Below are 23,079 nucleotides of genomic sequence, written 5' to 3' on the forward strand. Positions count from 1 at the left end.
CCCTGGGTTAGCATGGGGAGTGGTACATTTAACATGTTGTTAGCGTCGACCAGTCACAAGTGGAACAGTAATGAGGCAGTGCCATCTGCTGGCACTTTACTTCATTACACAGACTCCTTCTCCCTACACAGTTTGTTTTGTTCCCTCAAACTGCCAATCTCACATTTTGTGTAACTTTGTCCCCCTCTCTCTGTCTCTGTCCCTGTCCCTGTCTCTCTGTCCCTGTCCCCCTCTCTCTCTCTCTCTCTGTCTCTGTCCCTGTCCCTCTCTCTGTCTCTCTCCCTCTCTGTCTGCCTGTCTCTGGCCCTCTCTCTCTCTCTGGCCCCCTCTCTCTGGCTCTCACAGCAGTACACAGAGTGTGGCTGGAACCTAAACGTGATGCCCGTGCTTGACCAGTCGGTTCTGTGCCACATCAATGCCGATATCTCAGGGATGAAGGTGCCCTGGCTTTACGTGGGCATGTGCTTCGCTGCCTTCTGTTGGCACATCGAGGATCACTGGAGCTATTCCATCAACTACCTCCATTGGTGAGTGGCCGGCGAAGTGGAGGTGGGGGGGGGACACCTGATCGAGGCCTTTAAAATGATGATGGGCATTTCAATAGGATCGACACAGAGAAAATCTTTGCTCCTGTGTGTGTGCCTATCAATGTATGCGAGACTGCACTCTTGTGTTTGTGTGTGTGTGTGGGTGTGCTGTGCTTGCGTGTGTATGTTTGTGTGCCTCAGCCAGAGACTGGGGGGAGCGTGGGACTCGCTCCCACAGGGAGCGGGGGGAGTGTGGGACTCGCTCCCACAGGGAGCGGGGGAGGTAAATCGTGTCAATGTGTTTAAGGGTGACGGGGTGTGGTGGGGGAGAGGGTGGAGGGTTGTTAGGAGGTGGGGGGGGGGGGTTGGGGAGGAGTTGTGGGGGTGGTGGGTGGGAGTGGAGAGGGCTTGGGAGTGGGTAGAGAGGGTGGGTGGGGGAGCTAGATAAACACAAGAGGGAGAAAGGAATAGAGAGAAAAAGAGACAGACACAGAGATGGGGGATGCAGGGTAGTTGCAGGAGTCTGGTCTGGGTCAGAAACACCAGCACAGAGCAGAGGGGCCGAAAGGCCTGGCACTCGTGAGATAGTTTTATTCTTGTTTTGGAGAACAGGTACAACAAATGAAAGTCCTGGGGGCCCTCGGAAAGGAGGGATTGCACCCGCGTTTGTAGAGGGGGGAATACAGTAGGGTGTCTCTGGGACAGAAATATTCTTCACTCTCTTTGCCTTCTCTTCCACCTGTCTTTCCTCCTCCTCCTCCTCCTCCACCTCCTCAGGGGAGAACCGAAGACCTGGTACGGTGTTCCCTCCTACGCGGCGGAGCAGCTGGAGGCAGTGATGAAGAAACTGACACCGGAATTGTTCGAGAGTCAGCCCGACCTCCTCCACCAACTGGTCACCATCATGAATCCCAACATCCTCATGTCACACGGAGTGCCCGTAAGTACCCAGCTCTGGGTGGGGTGGCAGGGGGGCTGGGTGGGTCTCCTCCTTTTGTATTCATTCACATGAATGAGAAAAGAAAGGTGCAGTCGAAGCTTTGCAGCGGGCAGTCATCAGGTCGCCACATTTCGGAAGGAACAACAGCGTTAAACTGCGCGAGGAAAGGAAGGCAAAAAGCAGGGAGCTGTCCGTCTGCAAGCGAAAGAAACGTGTCCAGGCATCGTGCCTTCTGTTTTATTAAAGGAAAGCTTGGGGCTGGGGTTCAACATTCACGCCCTCCACCACCCACACACAGAGGCAGCAGTGTGTACCGTCTACAGGGCGCACTGCAGCGACTCGCCAAGGCTCCTTTGACAGCGCTGCCCAAACCTGCCACCGCTCCCTCCCTAACAGCGCTGTGGGTGTACCTACACCACACGGGACTGCAGCAGGTTCAAGATGGCAGCTCACCCATCATCTTCTCAAGGGGACAATTAGGGATGGGGGGGCAGTAAATGCTGGGCACAGCCAGTGATGCCCACGTCCCCGAAATGAATAAGAAATCCCAAAATATTGGCGAAGATAGACTTCAGTGTAATTATTAACAGAGCTGTGAGGGACCCATTGACTCATCTGCCTACTAATTTGTTGAAAAAAGTGGCTAAAATAAATACAGGCATTCCTCTGTTTTAGTGTTTAGGGACAGTGTAGAGGGAACTTTATTCTGTATCTAACCCTGTACTGTACCTATCCTGGGAGTGTTTGATGGAGGACAGTGTAGAGGGAGCTTTACTCTGTATCTAACCCCGTGCTGTCCCTGTCCTGGGAGTGTTTGATGGGGGACAGTGTAGAGGGAGCTTTACTCTGTATCTAACCCCGTGCTGTACCTGTCCTGGGAGTGTTTGATGGGGGGACAGTGTAGAGGGAGCTTTACTCTGTATCTAACCCTGTGCTGTACCTGTCCTGGGAGTGTTTGATGGGGGACAGTGTAGAGGGAGCTTTACTCTGTATCTAACCCCGTGCTGTCCCTGTCCTGGGAGTGTTTGATGGGGGACAGTGTAGAGGGAGCTTTACTCTGTATCTAACCCCGTGCTGTCCCTGTCCTGGGAGTGTTTGATGGAGGACAGTGTAGAGGGAGCTTTACTCTGTATCTCACCCCTTGTTGTAGCTGTCCTTGCTGGGTGTTGTCACTGTGAGCAGCTGAACTGTTTGCAGTGTCTCAAGGTTAACGGCATTGTGTGTTATTTTGATTTCTTTCAGGTGGTGAGAACCAATCAGTGTGCTGGTGAGTTTGTCATCACCTTTCCGAGGGCTTATCACAGTGGATTCAATCAAGGTTACAATTTCGCTGAGGCTGTGAACTTCTGCACTGCCGACTGGGTATGGTTTCCCGAGCCCGTTCCTCAGCACCTTTCGCTGTATAAACTACACTGTGTGTTCGGTCACAAGCTGCGACACTCTGAACTAACCTCAATCCTTTCCTCCTGTACGCCAAGTAACACCAGTACGAACGGGGGGGGCGGGGGGGGCCATTCGGCCCCTCTCCAGCCTGTTACACCGGAACAGGAGGAGGCCATTCAGCCCCCACCCACCCATCCCCATCCCCAGCCTATTTTGGAGCTGAAGTCCCCTAATCTCTGGAACTGTTCTCAGCACTCTTTTCCACATTCACTTAGTCTCTGTCTCTTGTGCTCTCTCTCGCTCGCCGTCTCTTTCTTTCTCTCTCGCTTGGCTTCTCATCCTTCCTAAATTACGGTATCCAGAGCTAGACGTGATACCCCGGGCCTGGCCGAAGCCATGTTTTATACAAGTTTAACACAGTGTCTTTGCTTGTGTTCTCTGTGCCCCATTAGTAAATCCTCGGAAACTGTATGTATTTTATTACCTGCGCTCTCAGCCTGTCCGACAACCACGAGTGATTTATGCAGATTCACACCCAGGCCCTCTCTGTGACCTGTGGGCACCACTGGGGCTAGCGTGTGTTATCATCACCCGTGATGTATTTTAACTTGATTCGCTCTGTGTGCAATGTTCTCCTTTCCTGAATGAGTCACGACATACAGCCGCTTCCCACCAGTCAACAATCCCTAGGCTAACCTAATCTAGTCGGTTAGTAAAACCACTGCTGGCAGACACTGCCAGGCAGGTGCTCTGTACGTTCACGCCAGCGCCGCGATCTGCTCTTGTGTCTTGGCACTGACCCGGCCGTCTCCTCCCTTCCAGCTACCGGCCGGTCGCCGGTGCATCGAGCACTACCGGTGGCTGCACAGGTACTGCGTCTTCTCCCACGAGGAGCTCATCTGCAAGATGGCCGCCTGTGCGGAGCAGCTGGACCTGAACTTAGCGGCAGCTGTTCACAAGGAGATGTTTATCATGGTGCAGGAGGAGCGGAAACTGAGGAAGGCGCTACTGGAGAAGGTATGGCGGGCTCGCAGCCGCGAAGGAGGGTGCTGGGTGGGGGGGGTGCTGCACGGTGGAACTGGGCTGGGGGGAGCACTATGTACATTCAATTCTGTGATTCTGATTTGGGCTCGATTGGTTAGGCCTGGGTGGTGACTCTGAGCAAAGCAAAAACAGGCCAGGGAACTGAGCTTGGATTAGCATGGATGCAAACATTCTGTGCTTGCAGGGGTATTTTAAATACACAGTTACACATCTCGAAACAATCCCTCCTTGATCTTTGGTAAAGCCAGTTGCGTGAAATAAGCTGCAAACCAGCGAAGGACAGTGGATGGCATCTCTTTTCTCTGGCTGGCTTGCTCACTCCAAAAACAACAAGAGGAGGCACCTCTGAAGCCTGCTTCCCACATTTGATAGCACCTTCCACTTCCACTCAACTTCCTACCTCCCCCCAAATCCCTCAGCATCTGAAAATCCCTCCTGATCTCCCTCCCGAATATGCTCATGTTATGTAGTGGGGGGAGAGGGGGGGTGGTGGGGTTGATCCCCCTCTCTGAGAACAACACACAATCGCTCAAAGAGAAGTACCTCCCTTCTTAATCTGTTAAAGTGTGTGTGTGAAGGGATAATAGCTGCTTTTCAGCAACTTTTAGTGGTTAAATCAAAATAACTACCAGAGTCTCTCTGTAAAAAAGCAACAAGTAACAGTTTATTTATCTAACAGTGAACAGGTTAAACTATTAACAAACCCAATAAAGCACCATTCCTTCCCCCCTCCACCCCCAGATCGATCTGAGACATTTGATCACATCCTCTGTTTTAAACATTACTTGTCTTTGTTTGCATTTTGTTATTCCTGCGGAAAAGTGAACAAGCGCACGCTTCACTTTGTCTACCACTTCCAGGTTCTAGTTTGAGAATCAAACAGTCCCAGGCCTCAGGCCTCAGTCAGTGCCAGCTGATGGAGCAGGCAACCTGTTAGGGACATTGCACACGGTTCCCCTAACCTGCAGGTTCAGTACTGTTGGGGAGCAGACCAGAAACTCCAAGCAATATTGTGCAGTTAGCCTACGCCCCAACTTTTGCCATTAGTTTTTACGTTATTTATTAGTGTCTCAAGTAAGATTACATTAACACTGCACTGAAGCTACCATGAAAATCCCCTAGTCGCCACACTCCTGCACCTGTTTGGGTACATTGTGGGAGAATTTAGCTTGGCCAGTGCACCTAACCAGCACATCTTTCAGACTGTGGGAGGAAACTGGAACACCTGGAGGAAACCCACACAGACAAGGGGAGAATGTGCAGACTCCACACAGTGACTCAAGCCAGGAATTGAACCTGGGTCTCTGGCACTGTGAGGCAGCAGTGCTAACCACTGCGCCACTGTGTGCGCGTAAAGTGTTTCATTCCAGGTGTGGTTCAACTGACCACTAAAAAGCTTTTGCCAAAGTGAACTTTATTTAAGAACACAGTTAGAATATAACAAAGAGAATTATAATAACTTTTACCAATTAAGATACTTAAACATGACAAAGTATAATTCTTAACAGTGGCACAGCGGTTAGCACTGCTGCCTTACAGCGCCAGGGACCCAGGTTTGATTCCTGGTTTGGGTCACTCTCTGTGTGGAATCTGCACGTTCTCCCCATGTCTGCGTGGGTTTCTTCCGCATGCTCTGGTTTCCTCCCACAGTGTGAAAGACCTGCTGGTTAGGTGCATTGACCCAAACAGGCGCTGGAGTGTGGTGACTAAGAGAATTTCACAGTAACTTCATTACAGTGTTAATGTAAGCCTTGTGACTAATAAATAAACTTTAAAAAAACTTTAAATTGTTCACTAGTGTCAGAGGGATTAGCAGGGTAAATATGTGGGGTTATGGGGACTTGGTGGGATTGTTGTCAGTGCAGACTTGATGGGCCTCCTTCCATGCTGTAGGGATTCTACGATCCAATTAACTACCTCGATTATTCCAATTTAAAGCAATACCCTCATAGACATACACCCTTCTTCAGAATTAGCACAAAAAACATGTATGCTGACGTGGTGCTAGATTTCCAGTCTGTTAACATTCTGTCCAGAGATCCAGACGGCAGATTCCAGAGAAGGATATATCCTTACACTTCAGAGAAGTCAGCCTAGTCTCTGGCAGATCCCAATCTCCAGACATCAAAGGGGGGAATGAGTGGCGTTGCTCTATCTCAAATCGAAGCAGCATCGAAACAGAGACTAAGCTTGAATTCACTGTGTAAGCCTAGCTCCACCCAGTCATATGACCTTATCTGTCAATCAACCTACTCTGCAAAACCCCAGGGGAAATCTCAAAAATAACAACCCTGCTTTAGTCCAGATTAAAACACATGTAGCAATTAAGGTAATTAAGCTGCTGCAGCAACAATACCGTTCACAGTAAAAATGGCACCAATAATAATTAAAACAGTTCCCGCACAAGAAACATGAATAAAATACGTTTCTTAAAGGCACAGTATCATCACAATGCATTCTTTCTTCTGATCACAAAACAGCGAGTGAACACACACTACATCAAACACTCCCAGGACAGGTACAGCACGGGATTAGATACAGAGTAAAGCTCCCCCTACACTGTCCCCCATCAAATACTCTCTGCACTTTGTCTTCCAGGGCATCACGGAGGCAGAACGCGAAGCTTTTGAACTGTTACCAGATGATGAGAGACAATGCGACAAGTGCAAGACCACTTGCTTCCTGTCTGCGCTGGCATGTTACGACTGTCCCGAGAGGCTGGTGTGCCTCTACCACATTGACGATCTGTGTGACTGCCCTCCCAACCGGCACTACCTGAGGTAGGAAAGCACACTGCCTGCCCACACTGTCCTGGCTTCAGCCTGCGTAACCGGGCTTTCACAGTCAGTGTCGTCCGCTGGTCCTGAAACCCTCTCCCTCACAGCACTGTGGGTGTACCTACACCACACGGGACTGCAGTATATTCAAGATGGTGGCTCACCCACCATTATTTCAAGAGGGAATTAGACACCGGGGGGGTAAATGCTGGACCTGGCCAGTGAAACCCACATCCCCAGGGAAGAATGTATTAAAAAAAACAAAAAGCTTGTCTCAAACTGATCTGCTGCTCCGAGCTGGTAAGAAAGAGCAACAGGAGGATGTGGTCCAGGTGTGTGCACCTGACTTCAGGGGCAAGAAGGGAGGATGCTGGTGGGGCGGGCGGAAGGATTAACCTGTTTCTTGCTGACAGGTACCGGTACACCCTCGACGAGCTGCCCGCCATGCTACACAAGCTGAAGATCCGTGCGGAGTCCTTTGACACCTGGGGCAGTAAAGTGAAGGCAGCGCTGGAGATGGAGGACACCCAGAAGAAAAGTAAGCAGCCTATGTGTTCCCACACAGGTGCTGCCCCCCCCCATCCTCTTAAATTGATGGCCGCCCCCCCTCCCCCCTCCCCCCTCCCCCCTCCCCCCTCCCTCCCAGTTCTGGTCTCTTCTGGTGTGTGTGACACACACGTCCCATCTGTTACCCTCCCATCCCCATCACTAGAGCCCTATTTCACCACCACTCCCGTGCTCACTCACCATCATTTGTCCCCCTGCAGACCTTGTGTCAAACTTATAACACCCTGCTCAGAAACCTCTCATTCCCCCCGACTGTACTAGACTCCAACCCTATCCAGGCCAACCTTGCCTCTCCCCCTTTTCCTTTTATTCTCTTCTCTGTGTGTTTGTCCAACAGTCTCCCTCCCCCAGCTCCTGAAATACACTGACACAATTCACTGCGATCACACCCTGAGAAAGTGAGCCCCCCCCCCCCACTCCATCGACATGCTAGCCACCCACCTTCAACATTCACTCCCTCCACAGCGGCAACAGTGTGTACCGTCTACAAGATGCACAGCTGCGACTCGCCAAGGCTCCTTCGACAAATATGCCCAAACCTGCCACCTCTACCCCCTAGGAGGACAAGGGCAGCAGACACCATGGGGAACACACACCGCCAACAAGTGCCCCCCCTCCAAACCACACATATTCCACCCCTCCCCGCTCACCACCCCCTCAACACACACACACACAACATTCCGACTGGGAAATATATCGGCCGTTCCTTCACTGTGGCTGAGTCAAAATCCTGGAACTCCCTTCCTATCAGCGTTGTGGGTGTACCTACACTACACGGGACTGCAGCGGGTTCAAGATGGCGGCTCACCCACCACCACCTTGGGGCAATTAGGGATGGGGGGTAAATACTGGGCCCAGCCAGCTACGACCACGTCCCCGGGAATTAATAAGGAAAATATCTTCACTTCAACCACACCCTGTGAGTGTGACTTCCACATTGTCCCCACTCTCTGAGTAAAGATCTTTCTCCTCAACTCATTAGTGATTCTCTTAAGTTAATGCCCCCCCCCCCCCCTCCCCCAGTTCTGGTCTCTTCATTCCCCTCCCAACACGCGTACATATGCACGCACGCACACACACACACACACACACGTACGTCGACCCTTTTGAAACCCTTTCCATCATTTTAATGAGTAAATTCCTCTTCTTCTCTGCCTCCAATGGGAGAGTCCCTCACTCTGAAACTGTACCCCCACCCACCAAGTTCTAGATACCTGCCCCCCAGATGCCATACATGTGTGGCAGAGCTTTCCCGGCATTGGGGAGGGCTGAGGAAGGACGGGGAATAAAAGCCACTTTCGGTCATTGATTGTGATAAAAACCCATCTGGTTCACTGATGCCTCCCTTTAGGGAAAAAGGAAATCTGCTGTCCTTACCCGGGTCTGGCCTACACATCCTCTGAAATAGGCCCCAAGACAGACACTCAGTACAAGGAGGCAATTAGGGAGGGGCAACAAATCTGCCCTGATATCCCTATGAATGAATAACGCACAGAAATCTCCTCAGGAGAGGGTTCAGTTGACCCTCTTCTTCAGGAGACACTCAGCCATTTAATCAGAGATACAAATGAGGGGTCAGAGTTGGAGGAGGAAGGTGGGGGGAGCTCAGCCGTTCTCCACTGACTCGTTCGCTTTGGATGGGGGATTATGCTCTCACCCAGCATCACCCCACAACCCCCCCACCTCCCCCCGAAAAGCAACTGAAACAGCGGGGAGGCCTGTTTGAGACAGTGCGCCAAATGGAAGGGGTACGGACACTTTGCCTCAACATGTTTCTCACTCTGCGATCTTTCTTTCCCTCTACCCACCCACCCCTCCCCCCCGTTCCCCACCAGCACTGGAGGACCTGAAAGCGCTGGTGACAGAGGCCAAGGAGAAGAAATTTCCGGAGAATGGCCTCCTCCACCAACTGAAGAGCAGCGTCACGGAGGCGGAGAAGTGCGTAGCGGAGGCACTGCAGCTGGCACGCAGCAGGAAGGGAGCAAGGTAAGGGGGCCCGCTTCAGAGTGGGGCAGTGAGCGGCAGTTCAGACCAGAGCACCCACGTTACCATGCACAGCATACCCCAACCCCACCAGACATTAGGCCTGCAGCCCTTTAGACAAGTCCCTCCCACTGGGGGAGTGCATGAGGATCATTGATGGAGGGTGCTGAGGTGGTGCAGGGAGGGAGGGAGGCTCCTGCTCCCTTGACAACTGCCCACCAAAACCGGGATGGAAATGGGAGGATTGTTCGGGATACCCTGGAGCGAGGCTAATGGTCCTTTAGATAAGGACGAGAATAAATAGGGAGCAGCAGAGACTTGGGTTTGATTCCAGGTCGCTGTCTGTGTGGAGTCTGCACATTCTCCTCGTGTCTGCGTGGGCTTCCTCCTGGGTGCTCCGGTTTCCTCCCACACTCTTGAAAATGTGCAGGTTAGGGGGATTGGCCACACTAAATTGTCCCTTAGTGTGATGGGGACGAGCAGCAGGGTAAATACGGGATTACGGGGATGGGACTTTGGTGGAATTGTTGTCGGTGCCTCTTTCTGCACTTCAATGAGCCGTAGACCCCACTACGAGGGGGTGGGGCTCCACACACTGACCATCCTCTGAGAGAAGAAATTCCTCCTCACCCCTGTTCTCAATGGGAGACCCCCTCATTCTGAAACTGTGCCCCCTCCCCCAGCTCTAGATCCCCACCACCCCCCACTGTTGTCGAGGGCATTCATCCCATTACCGAGTACAGTGATAGCCCCCACTCTCACCCTGAGGTTGTGGGTCAGGGAGGAGAGTTTGTGATGAACGGGCAGGCGGTATGAGGCAGGAACTCCCTGACGCTGCTCCTTCTTGATCTAGGCCTCAGCTGGACGGCACCGATCTTCCCAACAAGCTGACGGTGGAGGAGCTGCGAGTGTTCATCCAGCAGCTGCAGGCCTTGCCCTGCGTCATCACTCAAATCCAGGACATGCAGGTGGGTGATTCCCCTCGGGGGCAACGACACTGGTCGGGGGGCCGGGGGGGGATGGGTGGGAATGGATTTCTCATTGAAATGTTACAGACCCAGGCCATTGAGCCCCCTCTCTGTGCTGACATTTCTGCCCCTGCAACACCCTCCTTCCACTACTCGAGTGAGCTTTACTCTGTATCTAACCCTGTGCTGTACCTGTCCTGGGAGTGTTTGATGGGGACAGTGTAGAGGGAGCTTTACTCTGTATCTAACCCCGTGGTGTACCTGTCCTGGGAGTGTTTGATGGGGGACAGTGTAGAGGGAGCTTTACTCTGTATCTAACCCCGTGCTGTACCTGTCCTGGGAGTGTTTGATGGGGACAGTGTAGAGGGAGCTTTACTCTGTATCTAACCCCATGCTGTATCTGTCCTGGGAGTGTTTGATGGGGACAGTGTAGAGGGAGCTTTACTCTGTATCTAACCCCGTGCTGTACCTGTCCTGGGAGTGTTTGATGGGGGACAGTATAGAGGGAGCTTTACTCTGTATCTAACCCCGTGCTGTGGCTGTCCTGGGAGTGTTTGATGGGGGACAGTGTAGAGGGAGCTTTACTCTGTATCTAACCCCGTGCTGTACCTGTCCTGGGAGTGTTTGATGGGGGACAGTGTAGAGGGAGCTTTACTCTGTATCTAACCCTGTGCTGTACCTGTCCTGGGAGTGTTTGATGGGGGACAGTGTAGAGGGAGCTTTACTCTGTATCTAACCCCGTGCTGTGGCTGTCCTGGGAGTGTTTGATGGGGGACAGTGTAGAGGGAGCTTTACTCTGTATCTAACCCCGTGCTGTACCTGTCCTGGGAGTGTTTGATGGGGGACAGTGTAGAGGGAGCTTTACTCTGTATCTAACCCCGTGCTGTGGCTGGCGCTCAGAGATGTGAACCCTTTCTGCTGTGTTTGTTTTTAGGAGTTGCTGGAAGACATTGAGAAGTTTCAGCTGCAGACGCAGGTGGCTCTGAAGGAGCTCCCACCCAACTCCCGGGAGTTCCGCGATCTCATCGAGCAGGGCCGCCAGCTTGCCGTCGAGCTGCCCGAGATCGCCAAGCTGCGGCAGGAGGCCCAGCAGGCTGAGTGGCTGGACCAGGTGCGCCAGACCCTGGCTGCCTCCGGCCGGGTCACCCTGGATGTGATGCGACCACTCATCGAGTCCGGCTCCAAGCTGGCCCCTAACCCGGCAGTGGAGAAGGCCATGGCAGAACTACAGGAGTTGCTGACCATCTCCGAGCGCTGGGAGGAGAAGGCCCAGATCTGCCTGGAGGCCAGGTATGTCAGCAGCTCAGGGTGCAGGCAGGGGGACTGACCAGTAATGAAGTTACGGTGAAAATCCCCCAGTCGTCACACTCCGGCACCTGTTCGGGTACACCGAGGGAGAATTTAGCATGGCCAATGCACCTAACTAGCATGTCTTTCTGACTGTGGGAGGAAACCGGAGCACGCAAGGAAAACCCATGCAGACACGGGGAGAACGTGCACCCTCCATAGTCAGTATCCCGAGCCGGGAATCGAACCTGGGTCTCTGGCGCCGTGAGGCAGCAGTGCTAACCACTGTGCCGCCGTGCCACCCATCTGGACTAACTGTGTTCTGTCTCAAGTCCCCACATCTCAGGGAGGGTGTCTCAGCCCTGGACAGAGTACAGCTCAAGGTTCACCACAGCTACCCCGGGGCTGAGAGCATTTAACTCTGAGGGCCATCACACAGCCTGGGCTTGTGTTCCCTCGCTTCTGGAAGATTGAGGGGGTGATCTGATTCAGGGAATTTAAGATGATTCATGAATTTGAAAGGATCGATAGAGAGAAATTGTTTCCTCTGGTACAGAGAAGGGAGAAACTCAGAACAAGGAGAGGGGATGGGAGAACCTTCAAATGAGAGCAGGGCAGTTCAGGGGATTGTCAGGAAGCCCCTCCCCCACACAAAGGGGAGCAGAAATCTGGAGATGGGTTGAATGGCCTCCTCCTGTTTCTGTGTAACAGACTCAAGAGAGAGGCTGAATGGCCGCCTTCTCTTCCTGTTTAACAGGCTCAAAAGGGGCTGAAAGGCCTCGTGATGAGCCTCTTTGCTTTGAGAGGGTGTTGGGCACTGTGTGGTTCGACTCTTGCTGAAACTGGTGGCCTGAGGAGGAAGGGAGGTGCAGGTGATGGGGGAGTGTTGTTGGGGGAACTGGTGTGGGGAAGGGGGCCTGCCCTGGAGCCAGAGCCTTGCAGTGAGTCAGAGCTGGATTGAGCTGGTTGTGTTTTGTGTCTGTTCAATCCCCCCCGCAGACAGAAACACCCGCCCGCTACACTGGAAGCTATCATCAAGGAAGCGGAGAACATCCCTGTCGAACTGCCCAACATCCAGGCGCTGAAAGAGGCGCTCGCCAAAGCACGGGCCTGGATTGCGGACGTGGAGGAGATACAGGTAAGTCCCACCACAACTGGGCCCCGTACACGACTCCCCCCGTCCCCTCAACACCCCCCCCTCCCCTCAACACCCCCCCCCCCCTTCCCCTCAACACCCCCCCCCCTCTCTACCGCACTGTAAGTCCCTCCCCCACAACCTTGTATAGATACACTCAACTGTGCCTCAGGTGGGGTCTTACTTATGGGTCAGGGATCTGCAGGTCCGAGCCCCCTGCTGCGGGGGGTCTGATCTGATGCTTGTAGGAGGCTCCACCTCACCTCACCTCCCCCCAATCAATTGCAAGGGCATAACACTGAGGACAAAGGCATTGCCCCATCACTGCTCCCTCAGCACCAACTCTCTTGTATTGCGGCGCTCCCTCAGCACTGACCCTCCCACGATGTGGCGCTCCCTCAGCACTGACCCTCCCACAATGCGGCACTCCCTCAGCACTGACCCTCTCACGGTGCGGCGCTCCCTCAGCACTGACCCTCCCACAATGCGGCACTCCCTCAGCACTGACCCTCCCACAGTGCGGCGCTCCCTCAGCACTGACCCTCCCACAATGCGGCACTCCCTCAGCACTGACCCTCTCACGGTGCGGCGCTCCCTCAGCACTGACCCTCCCACAATGCGGCACTCCCTCAGCACTGACCCTCTCACGGTGCGGCGCTCCCTCAGCCCTGAACCTCTGACAGTGCAGAGTGAGCACCACACTGCTGTTGGAAGTTGGAGTGATCGTACCTGTAATTTGGCTGTGCTGTGTATGGAGCAGGTGGTGTAGCCACTGCCGCCTGTATTGGGAGTGAGACACTCGGGACCACAGCTGACTAACGAATGGAGGGCTGCCTTTTTATTTCCAGAATGGAGATCATTATCCATGTCTGGATGACCTGGAGGGGCTGGTCGCTGTTGGTCGCGACTTGCCAGTTCGAATGGAAGAACTACCTCATTTGGAGAGTCAAGTCACAACTGCCCACTCCTGGAGAGAGAAAGCGACCAAGACCTTTCTGAAGAAAAACTCCTGTTACACATTATTAGAGGCAAGTGTTCCAGAGAGTGCAGTGAGCTTTACTCTGTATCTAACCCCATGCTGTACCTGTCCTGGGAGTGTTTAATGGGGACAGTGTAGAGGGAGCTTTACTCTGTATCTAACCCCGTGCTGTACCTGTCCTGGGCGTGTTTGATGGGCATGATGTGGAAATGCTGGCGTTGAACTGGCATAAACACAGTAAGAAGTCTCACAAAACCAGGTTTAAGTCCAACAGGTTTATAGCTTCATAGCGAGGGGGATTGAATATAAAAGTAGGGAGGTCTTGCTGTGGCTGTATAGGGCATTGGTGAGGCCGCAGCTGGAGTACTATGTGCAGTGTTGGTCGCCGCACTTACGCAAGGATATTTTGGCCTTGGAGGGAGTGCAGAGGAGGTTTACTAGGCTGATGCCGGAGTTGAGGGGGTTGAGCTATGAGGAGAGGCTGAATAAACTAGGCTTGTACTCGTTAGAGTTTAGAAGAATGAGGGGAGATCTCATTGAGACGTATAAGATGATGAATGGGATGGATAGGATAGAGGTGGAGAGACTCTTCCCGCTCAAAAAAGACAGTAGGACTAGGGGGCACAGCCTCAAGATAAAGGGGAGGCGGTTTAGAACGGAGTTGAGGAGGAACTTCTTCACTCAAAGGGTGGTGAATCTCTGGAATTCTCTGCCCGTTGGAGTGGTGGAGGCTGCCTCGCTAAATATTTTTAACATGCGGGTTGATGGGTTTTTGGTAAGCGAGGGGATTAAGGGTTATGGGGAGAGGGTGGGAATGTGGAACTGAGCCACGACAGATCAGCCATGATCTTATTGAATGGCGGGGCAGGCTCGAAGGGCTAGATGGCCTACTTCTGCTCCTATTTCTTATGTTCTTACGTTCTTATTTGCTAGAAAAGACCACTAGCTTTCAGAGCGCTGCCCCTTCATCAGCTAAGTGGGAGCTGTGTTCACAAACAAGGTATATGTTTAAGTCTTTATATGCCCTCTTTGTGAACACAACTCCACTTACCTGATGAAGGGGCAGTGTTTGATGGGGACAGTGTAGAGGGAGATGTTGAATGCTGAGCTGACCTGTAATTCCGGCGTTCCAGGTGCTATGTCCGTGCGCTGATGCAGGTTCGGAGAACATCAGGAGGAGTAAGTGGAAGAAGGCGAAGGAGAATGTGATGGACAAAGCGGACACTGACGGTCTGGGATTATCGGCTCAGGATATCCGGGATCCTGGATCAATAGTAAGAGGCTGCTTTTGTTTCCCTGCAATTTAGAAAGGCTTGAACTCTGAGGGCCAGTCGCACACAGCCTGGGCTTGTGTTCCTTTGGGTGTAGACAATTGAGAGGGTGAGCTGATCCCGGGCGTTTAAGATGATTGGTGAACTCAATAGGATCAATGGAGAGAAAAACTGTTTCCTGCGCTGCAGAGAGAGGGGGGAGTTCCGAACAGGGAGGGGGAGGGGTGTGGACCCTAAAATGGGAGTCGGGCCATTCAGGTGGATTGTTGGGAAGCCCCTTCCCCACACACACAAGCGGAAATCTAGAACTCTCTCTTTTCCCCCAAATTGGGGGGATGGGCTGGGGTGTTGTGAGCTTGAGCTTTAGAACCAAGGCGGGTAGATGGAGTTTAGATCTACATCAGCCCTGGATGACTTGAATGGAGGAATAAGCTTATGGGGCTGAATGGCCTCATACTGTTTCTGTGTAACAGGGTGAAGAGGGGCTGAATGGCCACTTCCTGTTCCTGTGTAACAGGGTGGAAAGGGGCTGAATGGTCCTCCTCCTGTTCCTGTGTAACAGGGTGAAGAGGGGCTGAATGGCCACCTCCTGTTCCTATGTAACAGGGTGAAGAGGGGCTGAATGGCCACCTCCTGTTCCTGTGTAACAGGGTGAAGAGGGGCTGAATGGCCACCTCCTGTTCCTGTGTAACAGGGTGAAGAGGGGCTGAATGGTCTCCTCCTGTTCCTGTGTAACAGGCTGGAGAGGAGTTAGATGGCTTCCTCCTCCTGTTCCTATAGTCTGTGATTCCTCTGTTTTTGTCTCTCTAAATGTTTTTCATTCCGTCTCGCCATGACAGATTCTGGCTTTCAAGGAAGCGGAACAGAAGGAGAAGGAAGGAATCCGCGCCTTGCGACAGAAGAACATGTCCAAGCAGCCGGAGGAGGAGGGTGGCGAGACGGGCACATGTGTGTGCGGGCAGCCAGTGGGCAGCGTGATGCTGCAGTGCGAGCTTTGCAAGGACTGGTTCCACAGCAGCTGTGCCAGCTGCCCCAAGCTGAGCCACCAGCGGCACTCTCCCGCCTGGTGGGACTGGGACACCAAGTTCTTGTGCCCGCTGTGCCTGCGCTCGCGGAGACCCAGGCTGGAAATCATCCTGTCGCTGCTGGTGGCCCTGCAGAAGCTGCCGGTCAGGCTGCCCGAGGGAGAGGCCCTCCAGTGCCTGACCGAGAGGGCCATCATGTGGCAGGACAGAGCCCGGCGTGCCATGGCCACCAAGGAGGTCGCCACACTGCTGGACCGGCTGACGGAGCTCCGGCAGCAGCTACAGAACCAGGTGGTGAAGGACACCATAGCCATGAAGGAGCGCAGCCGCCTGGGGAACCACCAGAAGAAGGTAAGCAGAGCACCCAGAGGGAGTGTGTGCCTCATGAAGTTGTGGGAGGGTCAGTGCTGAGGGAGTGCCGTGCTGCGGCAGGGTCAGTGCTGAGGGAGCGCTGCACTGCGGGAGGGTCCGCGCTGAGGGAGCGCCGCACTGCGGGAGGGTCCGCGCTGAGGGAGCTCCGCATTGCGGGAGGGTCCGCCCTGAGGGAGCTCCGCACTGCGGGAGGGTCAGCGCTGAGGGAGCTCCGCACTGCCACTGGATGGCTTTGGACACTGACTGAGGGCAGCTTATTGGATAGAGAAACCTCATGAGGAACTCAGCTGATTGCACATGATGGCTGTTCACGTTTATTCCAGGTGGAGGGAACGACTGGAGACGCAGTCGATCTGTCACAAGAAAATAAAGAAACAAGCAGTCCCACAGAAACAACAGGTAACTAACTGCCTAGCCATCCCCCTGTGTTACATTGTCTTTGTCTGTGTGTCCCCCTATCTGTCGCCCCCACCCGTCCTTTGCCAGGGATTATTTATATATAGAATAACAGATACCCGGGAGTGAGTTACAGACTGGAATCTAATCGAGGGGTTCGGGGTGGTTTATATATAGAATAACAGATACCCGGGAGTGAGTTACAGACTGGAATCTAATCGAGGGGTTCGGGGTGGTTTATATACAGAATAACAGATACCCGGGAGTGAGTTACAGACTGGAATCTAATCGAGGGGTTCGGGGTGGTTTATATATAGAATAACAGATACCCGGGAGTGAGTTACAGACTGGAATCTAATCGAGGGGTTCGAAGGGGTTTATATATAGAATAACAGATACCCGGGAGCGAGTTACAGACTGGAATCTAATCGAGGGGTTCGAAGGGGTTTATATATAGAATAACAGATACCCGGGAGCGAGTTACAGACTGGAATCTAATCGAGGGGTTCGAAGGGGTTTATATATAGAATAACAGATACCCGGGAGCGAGTTACAGACTGGAATCTAATCGAGGGGTTCGGGGTGGTTTATATATAGAATAACAGATACCCGGGAGTGAGTTACAGACTGGAATCTAATCGAGGGGTTCGGGGTGGTTTATATATAGAATAACAGATACCCGGGAGTGAGTTACAGACTGGAATCTAATCGAGGGGTTCGGGGTGGTTTATATATGGAATAACAGATACCTGAGAGTGAGTTACAGATTGGAATCTAATCGAGGGGTTCGGGGTGGTTTATAGACAGAATAACAGATACCTGAGAGTGAGTTACAGATTGGAATCTAATCGAGGGGTTCGGGGTGGGGTTTATATATAGAATAACAGATACCTGAGAGTGAGTTACAGATTGGAATCTAATCGAGGACTGATTTACAAAGTGCACTAATTGACAGACTCTGTACATCTTATGTCACATTCCCCAATTCTTGTTCGATTAAATGTGAACATCTGGAAGTTTAAATTGCAGGAGGGAGATTTCGGAATTGGTTTTCAAATGAGAATCTATAAAAATGTAGTTTTAGTTAGACTGTGTTCTGTGAACGTGTTTGAGTAGAGGGCATTGAGTGCACAAATACTCCCTCAATGCCGGCTCTGTCCCTGTGCTATATGCTTAAATGCTCCCTCAATGCTTTCTGTATGAATGCTCCCTCGATGCTGTCCTGAGCTGTGTGTATAAACGCTCCCTTAATGCTGTCTCTGCTGTGTAGAAATGCTCCCTCAACGCCAGCTCTGTCCCTGTGCTGTGTTTAGAAATGCTCCGTCGATGCTGTCTCTGGGCTGTGTATAAATACTCCCTCAATGCTGGCTCTGTCCCTGGGCTGTGTGTGAATGCGGCAGGATGCCAGCTCTGTCCCTGGGCTGTGTATAAATGCCGGAGGATGCCAGCTCTGATGCTCTCCCTGCCTCTATGCTGTGTTGTAGGTGAGGGTGACCTCTCTCTGGAGAGTCCGGCTGTCGAGCTGTCAGAGGCAGTGCAACAGCAGCTGGAGGAGCTGATGGTGGAGGGTGACCTGCTGGAGGTGACACTGGACGAAAACCACAACATCTGGCGGGTGCTGCAGGCTGTGCGGACGCCGCCACGCGAGAAGATCCGGAAGCTTCTGCAAGTAAGTCGGCATGATGGGGACGGGGGGAGTGTGACGAGGTCAGCTGGGGGTGGGGGCAGACGGTTAACAGCTGGAATTCATAGAATCCCAACAGTGCAGAAGGAGGGCATTTGGCCCATCGAGTCTGCACCAACCACAATCCCACCCAGCCCCTATTCCCACAATCCCACATATTTAGCTATTCCCCCTGACACTAAGAGGCAATTTAGCATGGCCAATCCTGCTAACTTGCACATCTTTGGAGTGCGAGAGGAAACCAGAGGAAACTCACGCAGATACAGGGAGAACATGCAGGCTCCACCCCTGTGCCACCGTGCTGTCCTAACTCCCGCACAGTGAGTGACGATTGGATTGATCGGTGGGTAGAATGGCCAAATCCCCATTCTGGCCCCTCAGTGGCATCAGCTGGGGCAAGTGTGGATGTCAGTGTGTGCCTTTCGCACCCTCGCAGGATGCTGTCTGGTCAGTGGGAGAATTGATGCAAGTTGGAACCCTGAGGAGCTCCAATCTCCTGACTGACTCCTCGAGCAATAAGACTTCCACCAGCATGGTAACAAAGTTAGTTTGTCTACTCAGTGCCCACCTTAAACACCGTTCCGTCCTGCTCTGTGCATGCACTCCTCCAGCTCCTGTTCAAAGAGGCAGATTTGGAAGCAGTTTCTTGTGTTTATCAAGAGTCTGTTCCAAACACAAAATTGTTTCAGACAGTGAATCTATTCCTGTATGATATAGCTGCTCCTGCAAATTTAAAATCACAACTCCCTCTGACTTTACTGATTTAATACTGTAAGGCCATTTCACAGCAGGTTTTCCCCCATCAAACACTCCCAGGACAGATACAGCATGGGGTTAGATACAGAGTAAAGCTCCCTCTACACTGTCCCCCCATCAAACACTCCCAGGACAGGTACAACACAGGGTTAGATACAGAGTAAAGTTCTCTCTACAATGTCCCCCATCAAACACTCCCAGGACAGGTACAGCACGGGGTTAGATACAGAGTAAAGCTCCCTCTACACTGTCCCCATCAAACACTCCCAGGACAGGTACAGCACGGGGTTAGATACAGAGTAAAGCTCCCTCTACACTGTCCCCATCAAACACTCCCAGGACAGGTACAACATGGGGTTAGATACAGAGTAAAGCTCCCTCTACACTGTCCCCCATCAAACACTCCCAGGACAGGTACAGCACGGGGTTAGATACAGAGTAAAGCTCCCTCTACAGTGTCCCCCATCAAACACTCCCAGGACAGGTACAGCACGGGGTTAGATACAGAGTGTGCACGCGTGCCTGACCGGGGTAAGGATGGCAGATTTCCTTCCCCTAAAGGGGGACATCAGTGAACCAGATGGGTGTTTAACATCAGTCTGGTAGTTTATCTGTTACTAAGAGTAGCTTTACTTATGATTTGCTTAAGTAATTGAATTTAAATGGCTAATCTCCCACTCTGCGGGAGTGGGGTTCAGTCTCGTGTCTCTGGATCGTTAGTCCAGCGGATTACTGTTGCAGTAATGTGACTCACCTTGCTACTGTCCTTGTGTACAATGTTACTGCACAGGACTGAGTAATTCCTGCCCCCTCCCACTAAGAGGGGCATGTTCACTCGGATCAATTTCCCATAATTCTCTCCCCCCCGCCTTACCCCTCCCCCACTCTTTTTTTTCCCTCCTCCCTTTCAAAACCCACCCTGCAGATTGAGAAATTGGAAAGCAAACTGGCCAAGGTGCGAGGGAAAGATTCCGCAGAGAAACGGCGCAAGAGGAAACTGGAGAGGGGCGACTCGTTCCTGCTGCCAGGGCAGGAAGACGCTGAGGAGCTGGATCCGGCCGAGCCAAAGAGAAGCCGGCCAGAGGCAGCCAGTCCGGCAGTGAAGAACGGCGGAGTGCCCGAGCATCAGGGAGCGGAAATCCGAGAGTCACAGAGCCCGGTCACACACAACGGAGTGGAGGTGCGTTGTGCTTTGTCAGTCCCCCTGCCCCTGTTTTCTTCTCCTGCCCCTCTGAGAATCACACGATGGCCCAAATGGTCTCCCTATGTTTCGTGACAGTTCTGTGAGTGAGAGCACAGAATGAGGGGCCACCATCAACTGGGACTCATACCGTCCTCCTCCCCGACCTTTCCTCACCCTCTTATGTCTGTAGAGTCGCACTCATGTTTAGTTTGTTCTTTCCTGTTGTCGGAATGTATTTTCCCTCCACTCTCTTAAAGATGAACTCCTATTCCGTGATTTTTTTATGTCCATTTTATTCTCTTAAATACAACTCCCAGCCCCTCTATCAGCTTTTATCCAATCTGGCATCATGGTCTTCATCAGAATGGGGCCCTTAATTATTATGGTCACTGTTGCCTAGGTGCTCCCCTATCTTTCCCCCCTCTCCAGCCTGCTGTGCTCCAGATCCTCCCTGGGTTAGAAAGGTTGTCCTCACATCTACAGTGCGGAAGGAAGCCATTTGCCCCATCAAGTCTGGATTAGATCTCTGAAAGAGCAGTTCTCCCTGATCCTGCTCCCCTACCTTATCCCCGTGACCCTGCACATTCCCTCTATTCAGATTGTGATCCAATCCCCATCTGAACCCCTCGATCGAACCTGCCTCCACCACCCTCGCAGGAAGCTTCTTCCCGACTCCAGCCACCCTCTGGGTGGAATCATTTCTCCTCACATCACTTCACTTCCTTTCTGGCCACGGTTTAGAATCTGTGCTCTCTCCATCTTGATGCTCTCTCTCAAAGGGGAACTGTTTCTGACTATTTACCCCATCCAGATCCCTCAGAATCTTGAATCGATCAGGTTCCCTCTCGGCTACCTTCTCTCCAGGGAGAACAGTCCCAGCCTCTCCAATCTGTCTTCCGAGCTACGGTTCTTTATCCCTGGAATCATTCTTGTGAATCCCCTCTGTACTCTCTCCAGTGCCTTCACATCCTTCCTCAAGTATGGCCCTGAGAACTGGAGGCAGTGCCCCAGGCGAGGCCTAACTGGCTTCTTACACAAGTTCAACCTGAGATGCTCACCCTCTGTACTCAGTGCCCCCCACTAATAAAATCAAGGACACTAAGTGCTTTATCAGCCTGCCCTGCCCTGCCACCGCCACTTAAATTGACTTTCATTGCTCGATAACGTTGTATTGTAGTTCCTGACTCCGACCCCATCTCAGCTTGTCTGCCCCTTCATTCCCCTCTACACACGATTATTCCCTTGCTCTCCCACACTCGACCCTCTGGGAACTTCAGTTCCTCCCAAGCTCTGCTGCCCTCCATGTCTGAACTCGCACCCAGTCCCCGTTCGCCCATCTCCCCCTGTGCTCGCTGACCCACACTGGCCCCCAGTCTGGAAACACCTCCATTTCCAAATTCTCATCCTTGCTTTCAAATCCCTCCATGTCCTCCTCACCACTCCCCACCAACTCTTATAATTCTATCTCTGTAACCACCTTACAACTCTCTGCAATCCCTGCGCTCCTCTGATTCCAACCTGTCGAGCATCCCCTGATTCCCATCGCTCCACCATTGTCCGGGGTGGTGGGGGGAAACAAAGCTCTGCAATTCCCTCCCTAAACCCCTCTCTCTGGCTTTCTCTTTCTTTCCTATCTCCCTCCCTCTCTGTCTCTCCCCCTCTCTCTCTGCCCATCTCCCCCCCCTTGCACCCCCATCTCTCTCTCTCTCTCTCACACCTTCCCCTCCCCCTACCTCCCTTAAAATACCTCTTAACAAAGCAGTTTCTTTGACCGAGTCCTTTGATTGCCTGTCTGTAATATCTCCTAACGTAGCCTTGCGTCAGTTCTTTTTCTATTACCCTTCTGTGACCCGCCTTGTGGATGCTGAAGGTGCTAACTCAATGCAAGTTGTTGTATCTGGCTCCTCATAATAACGTGTAGCCGCTCCCCCCCCCCCCCCACCCCCAACTGCTCCTTCCCCCAATTCTTTGCCTTCAGAGGACTGTATAAATTGCTGTGAGACCACATGAGTTTGTTTGGCATACACACATGCTGCCTTCTCCATGGCAACACCCCACCAATCAGACCCATGTGTCAGCCATTCCGTACTCTCTTCTTGTGCGGTGTAAATTGTTGTTTGTCTGGTTACGGTTTGGTCATTTCCTTGAGAGCTGTCCCGCAGGAGATAAACTTTGACAGCCTGTCCCTTTATTTTAATCTTCAGCGGCTGTTCAGTGGTGACTGACCGGGTGAATTTTGCACCCCCCCCCCTAAACCGGTGGCCTGTCTCTGCTCACCCCCTGAGTCTGGTTTCTTTCTCTGTTCCAGCAGTTATGATCGAAGGCCACCTCTGTGAGCAGCTTGTCCGAGGATGCAGACCACCCGAGAGAACTCCTGACTTCGGTGGGAACTAGGGGAGGGGAGGGAGTGGCTGGCATCACCCTGCTGAGAGCGGCGGGGATGGTGGGTGGGGGGGGGAGGGAGGGGGGGTTTGGGAGGGGAGGGGGATGGGAATCTCAACAGCAACAACACCGAGAGAATCCCTCACCCCAGCACGTGGCTCTGAACCGATTGGGGTCAGGGCTGCGTCGGTGTGTGGGAGTTGGGGTTGGGGGGAGGGGAAATTTAAAACATTTGCGGCCAGAGTAAAGCCCCCCCGCCTCTTGCTGTTGCTGTGGGAAGGGAGGGTGGGACCGGCAGGGTAGGGGGGGAATATGCGGATAGGGATTGGCGGTGATCTAGGCCATCTCTCTCCTGCATTAACTCTTCGCACTGAAGCTCATCAGGGTGATGACACAGCCAGCTGAACAGCGCAGTCAATG

The 23,079-nt window shown here is 52.6% G+C and overlaps 1 protein-coding gene across 1 annotated transcript in view; it reads left to right on the forward strand.

Moving 5' to 3' along the window:
- kdm5c (lysine demethylase 5C) overlaps window positions 1-22,687 on the forward strand; it is a gene marked incomplete at its 5' end in the record, with an annotated part of 46,816 nt that extends 24,129 nt beyond the window's left edge. Inside the window, 17 exons of the mRNA XM_080184824.1 lie at window positions 346-527; window positions 1,305-1,467; window positions 2,710-2,829; window positions 3,673-3,867; window positions 6,493-6,674; window positions 7,085-7,209; window positions 9,074-9,224; window positions 10,075-10,189; window positions 11,124-11,479; window positions 12,476-12,614; window positions 13,460-13,639; window positions 14,724-14,864; window positions 15,701-16,237; window positions 16,582-16,657; window positions 18,139-18,323; window positions 20,020-20,274; window positions 22,586-22,687. Of these exons, the coding sequence (XP_080040950.1) occupies window positions 346-527; window positions 1,305-1,467; window positions 2,710-2,829; window positions 3,673-3,867; window positions 6,493-6,674; window positions 7,085-7,209; window positions 9,074-9,224; window positions 10,075-10,189; window positions 11,124-11,479; window positions 12,476-12,614; window positions 13,460-13,639; window positions 14,724-14,864; window positions 15,701-16,237; window positions 16,582-16,657; window positions 18,139-18,323; window positions 20,020-20,274; window positions 22,586-22,594 (3,111 nt within the window). The remainder of the gene's footprint in view (window positions 1-345; window positions 528-1,304; window positions 1,468-2,709; window positions 2,830-3,672; window positions 3,868-6,492; window positions 6,675-7,084; window positions 7,210-9,073; window positions 9,225-10,074; window positions 10,190-11,123; window positions 11,480-12,475; window positions 12,615-13,459; window positions 13,640-14,723; window positions 14,865-15,700; window positions 16,238-16,581; window positions 16,658-18,138; window positions 18,324-20,019; window positions 20,275-22,585) is intronic.
- Between the last annotated feature and the right edge of the window lie 392 nt (window positions 22,688-23,079).

This window comes from Carcharhinus amblyrhynchos, unplaced genomic scaffold (genome assembly GCF_965287045.1).
Source record: "Carcharhinus amblyrhynchos unplaced genomic scaffold, sCarAmb.v2.hapA scaffold_960, whole genome shotgun sequence".
In the NCBI taxonomy this organism is placed as follows: domain Eukaryota; kingdom Metazoa; phylum Chordata; class Chondrichthyes; order Carcharhiniformes; family Carcharhinidae; genus Carcharhinus; species Carcharhinus amblyrhynchos.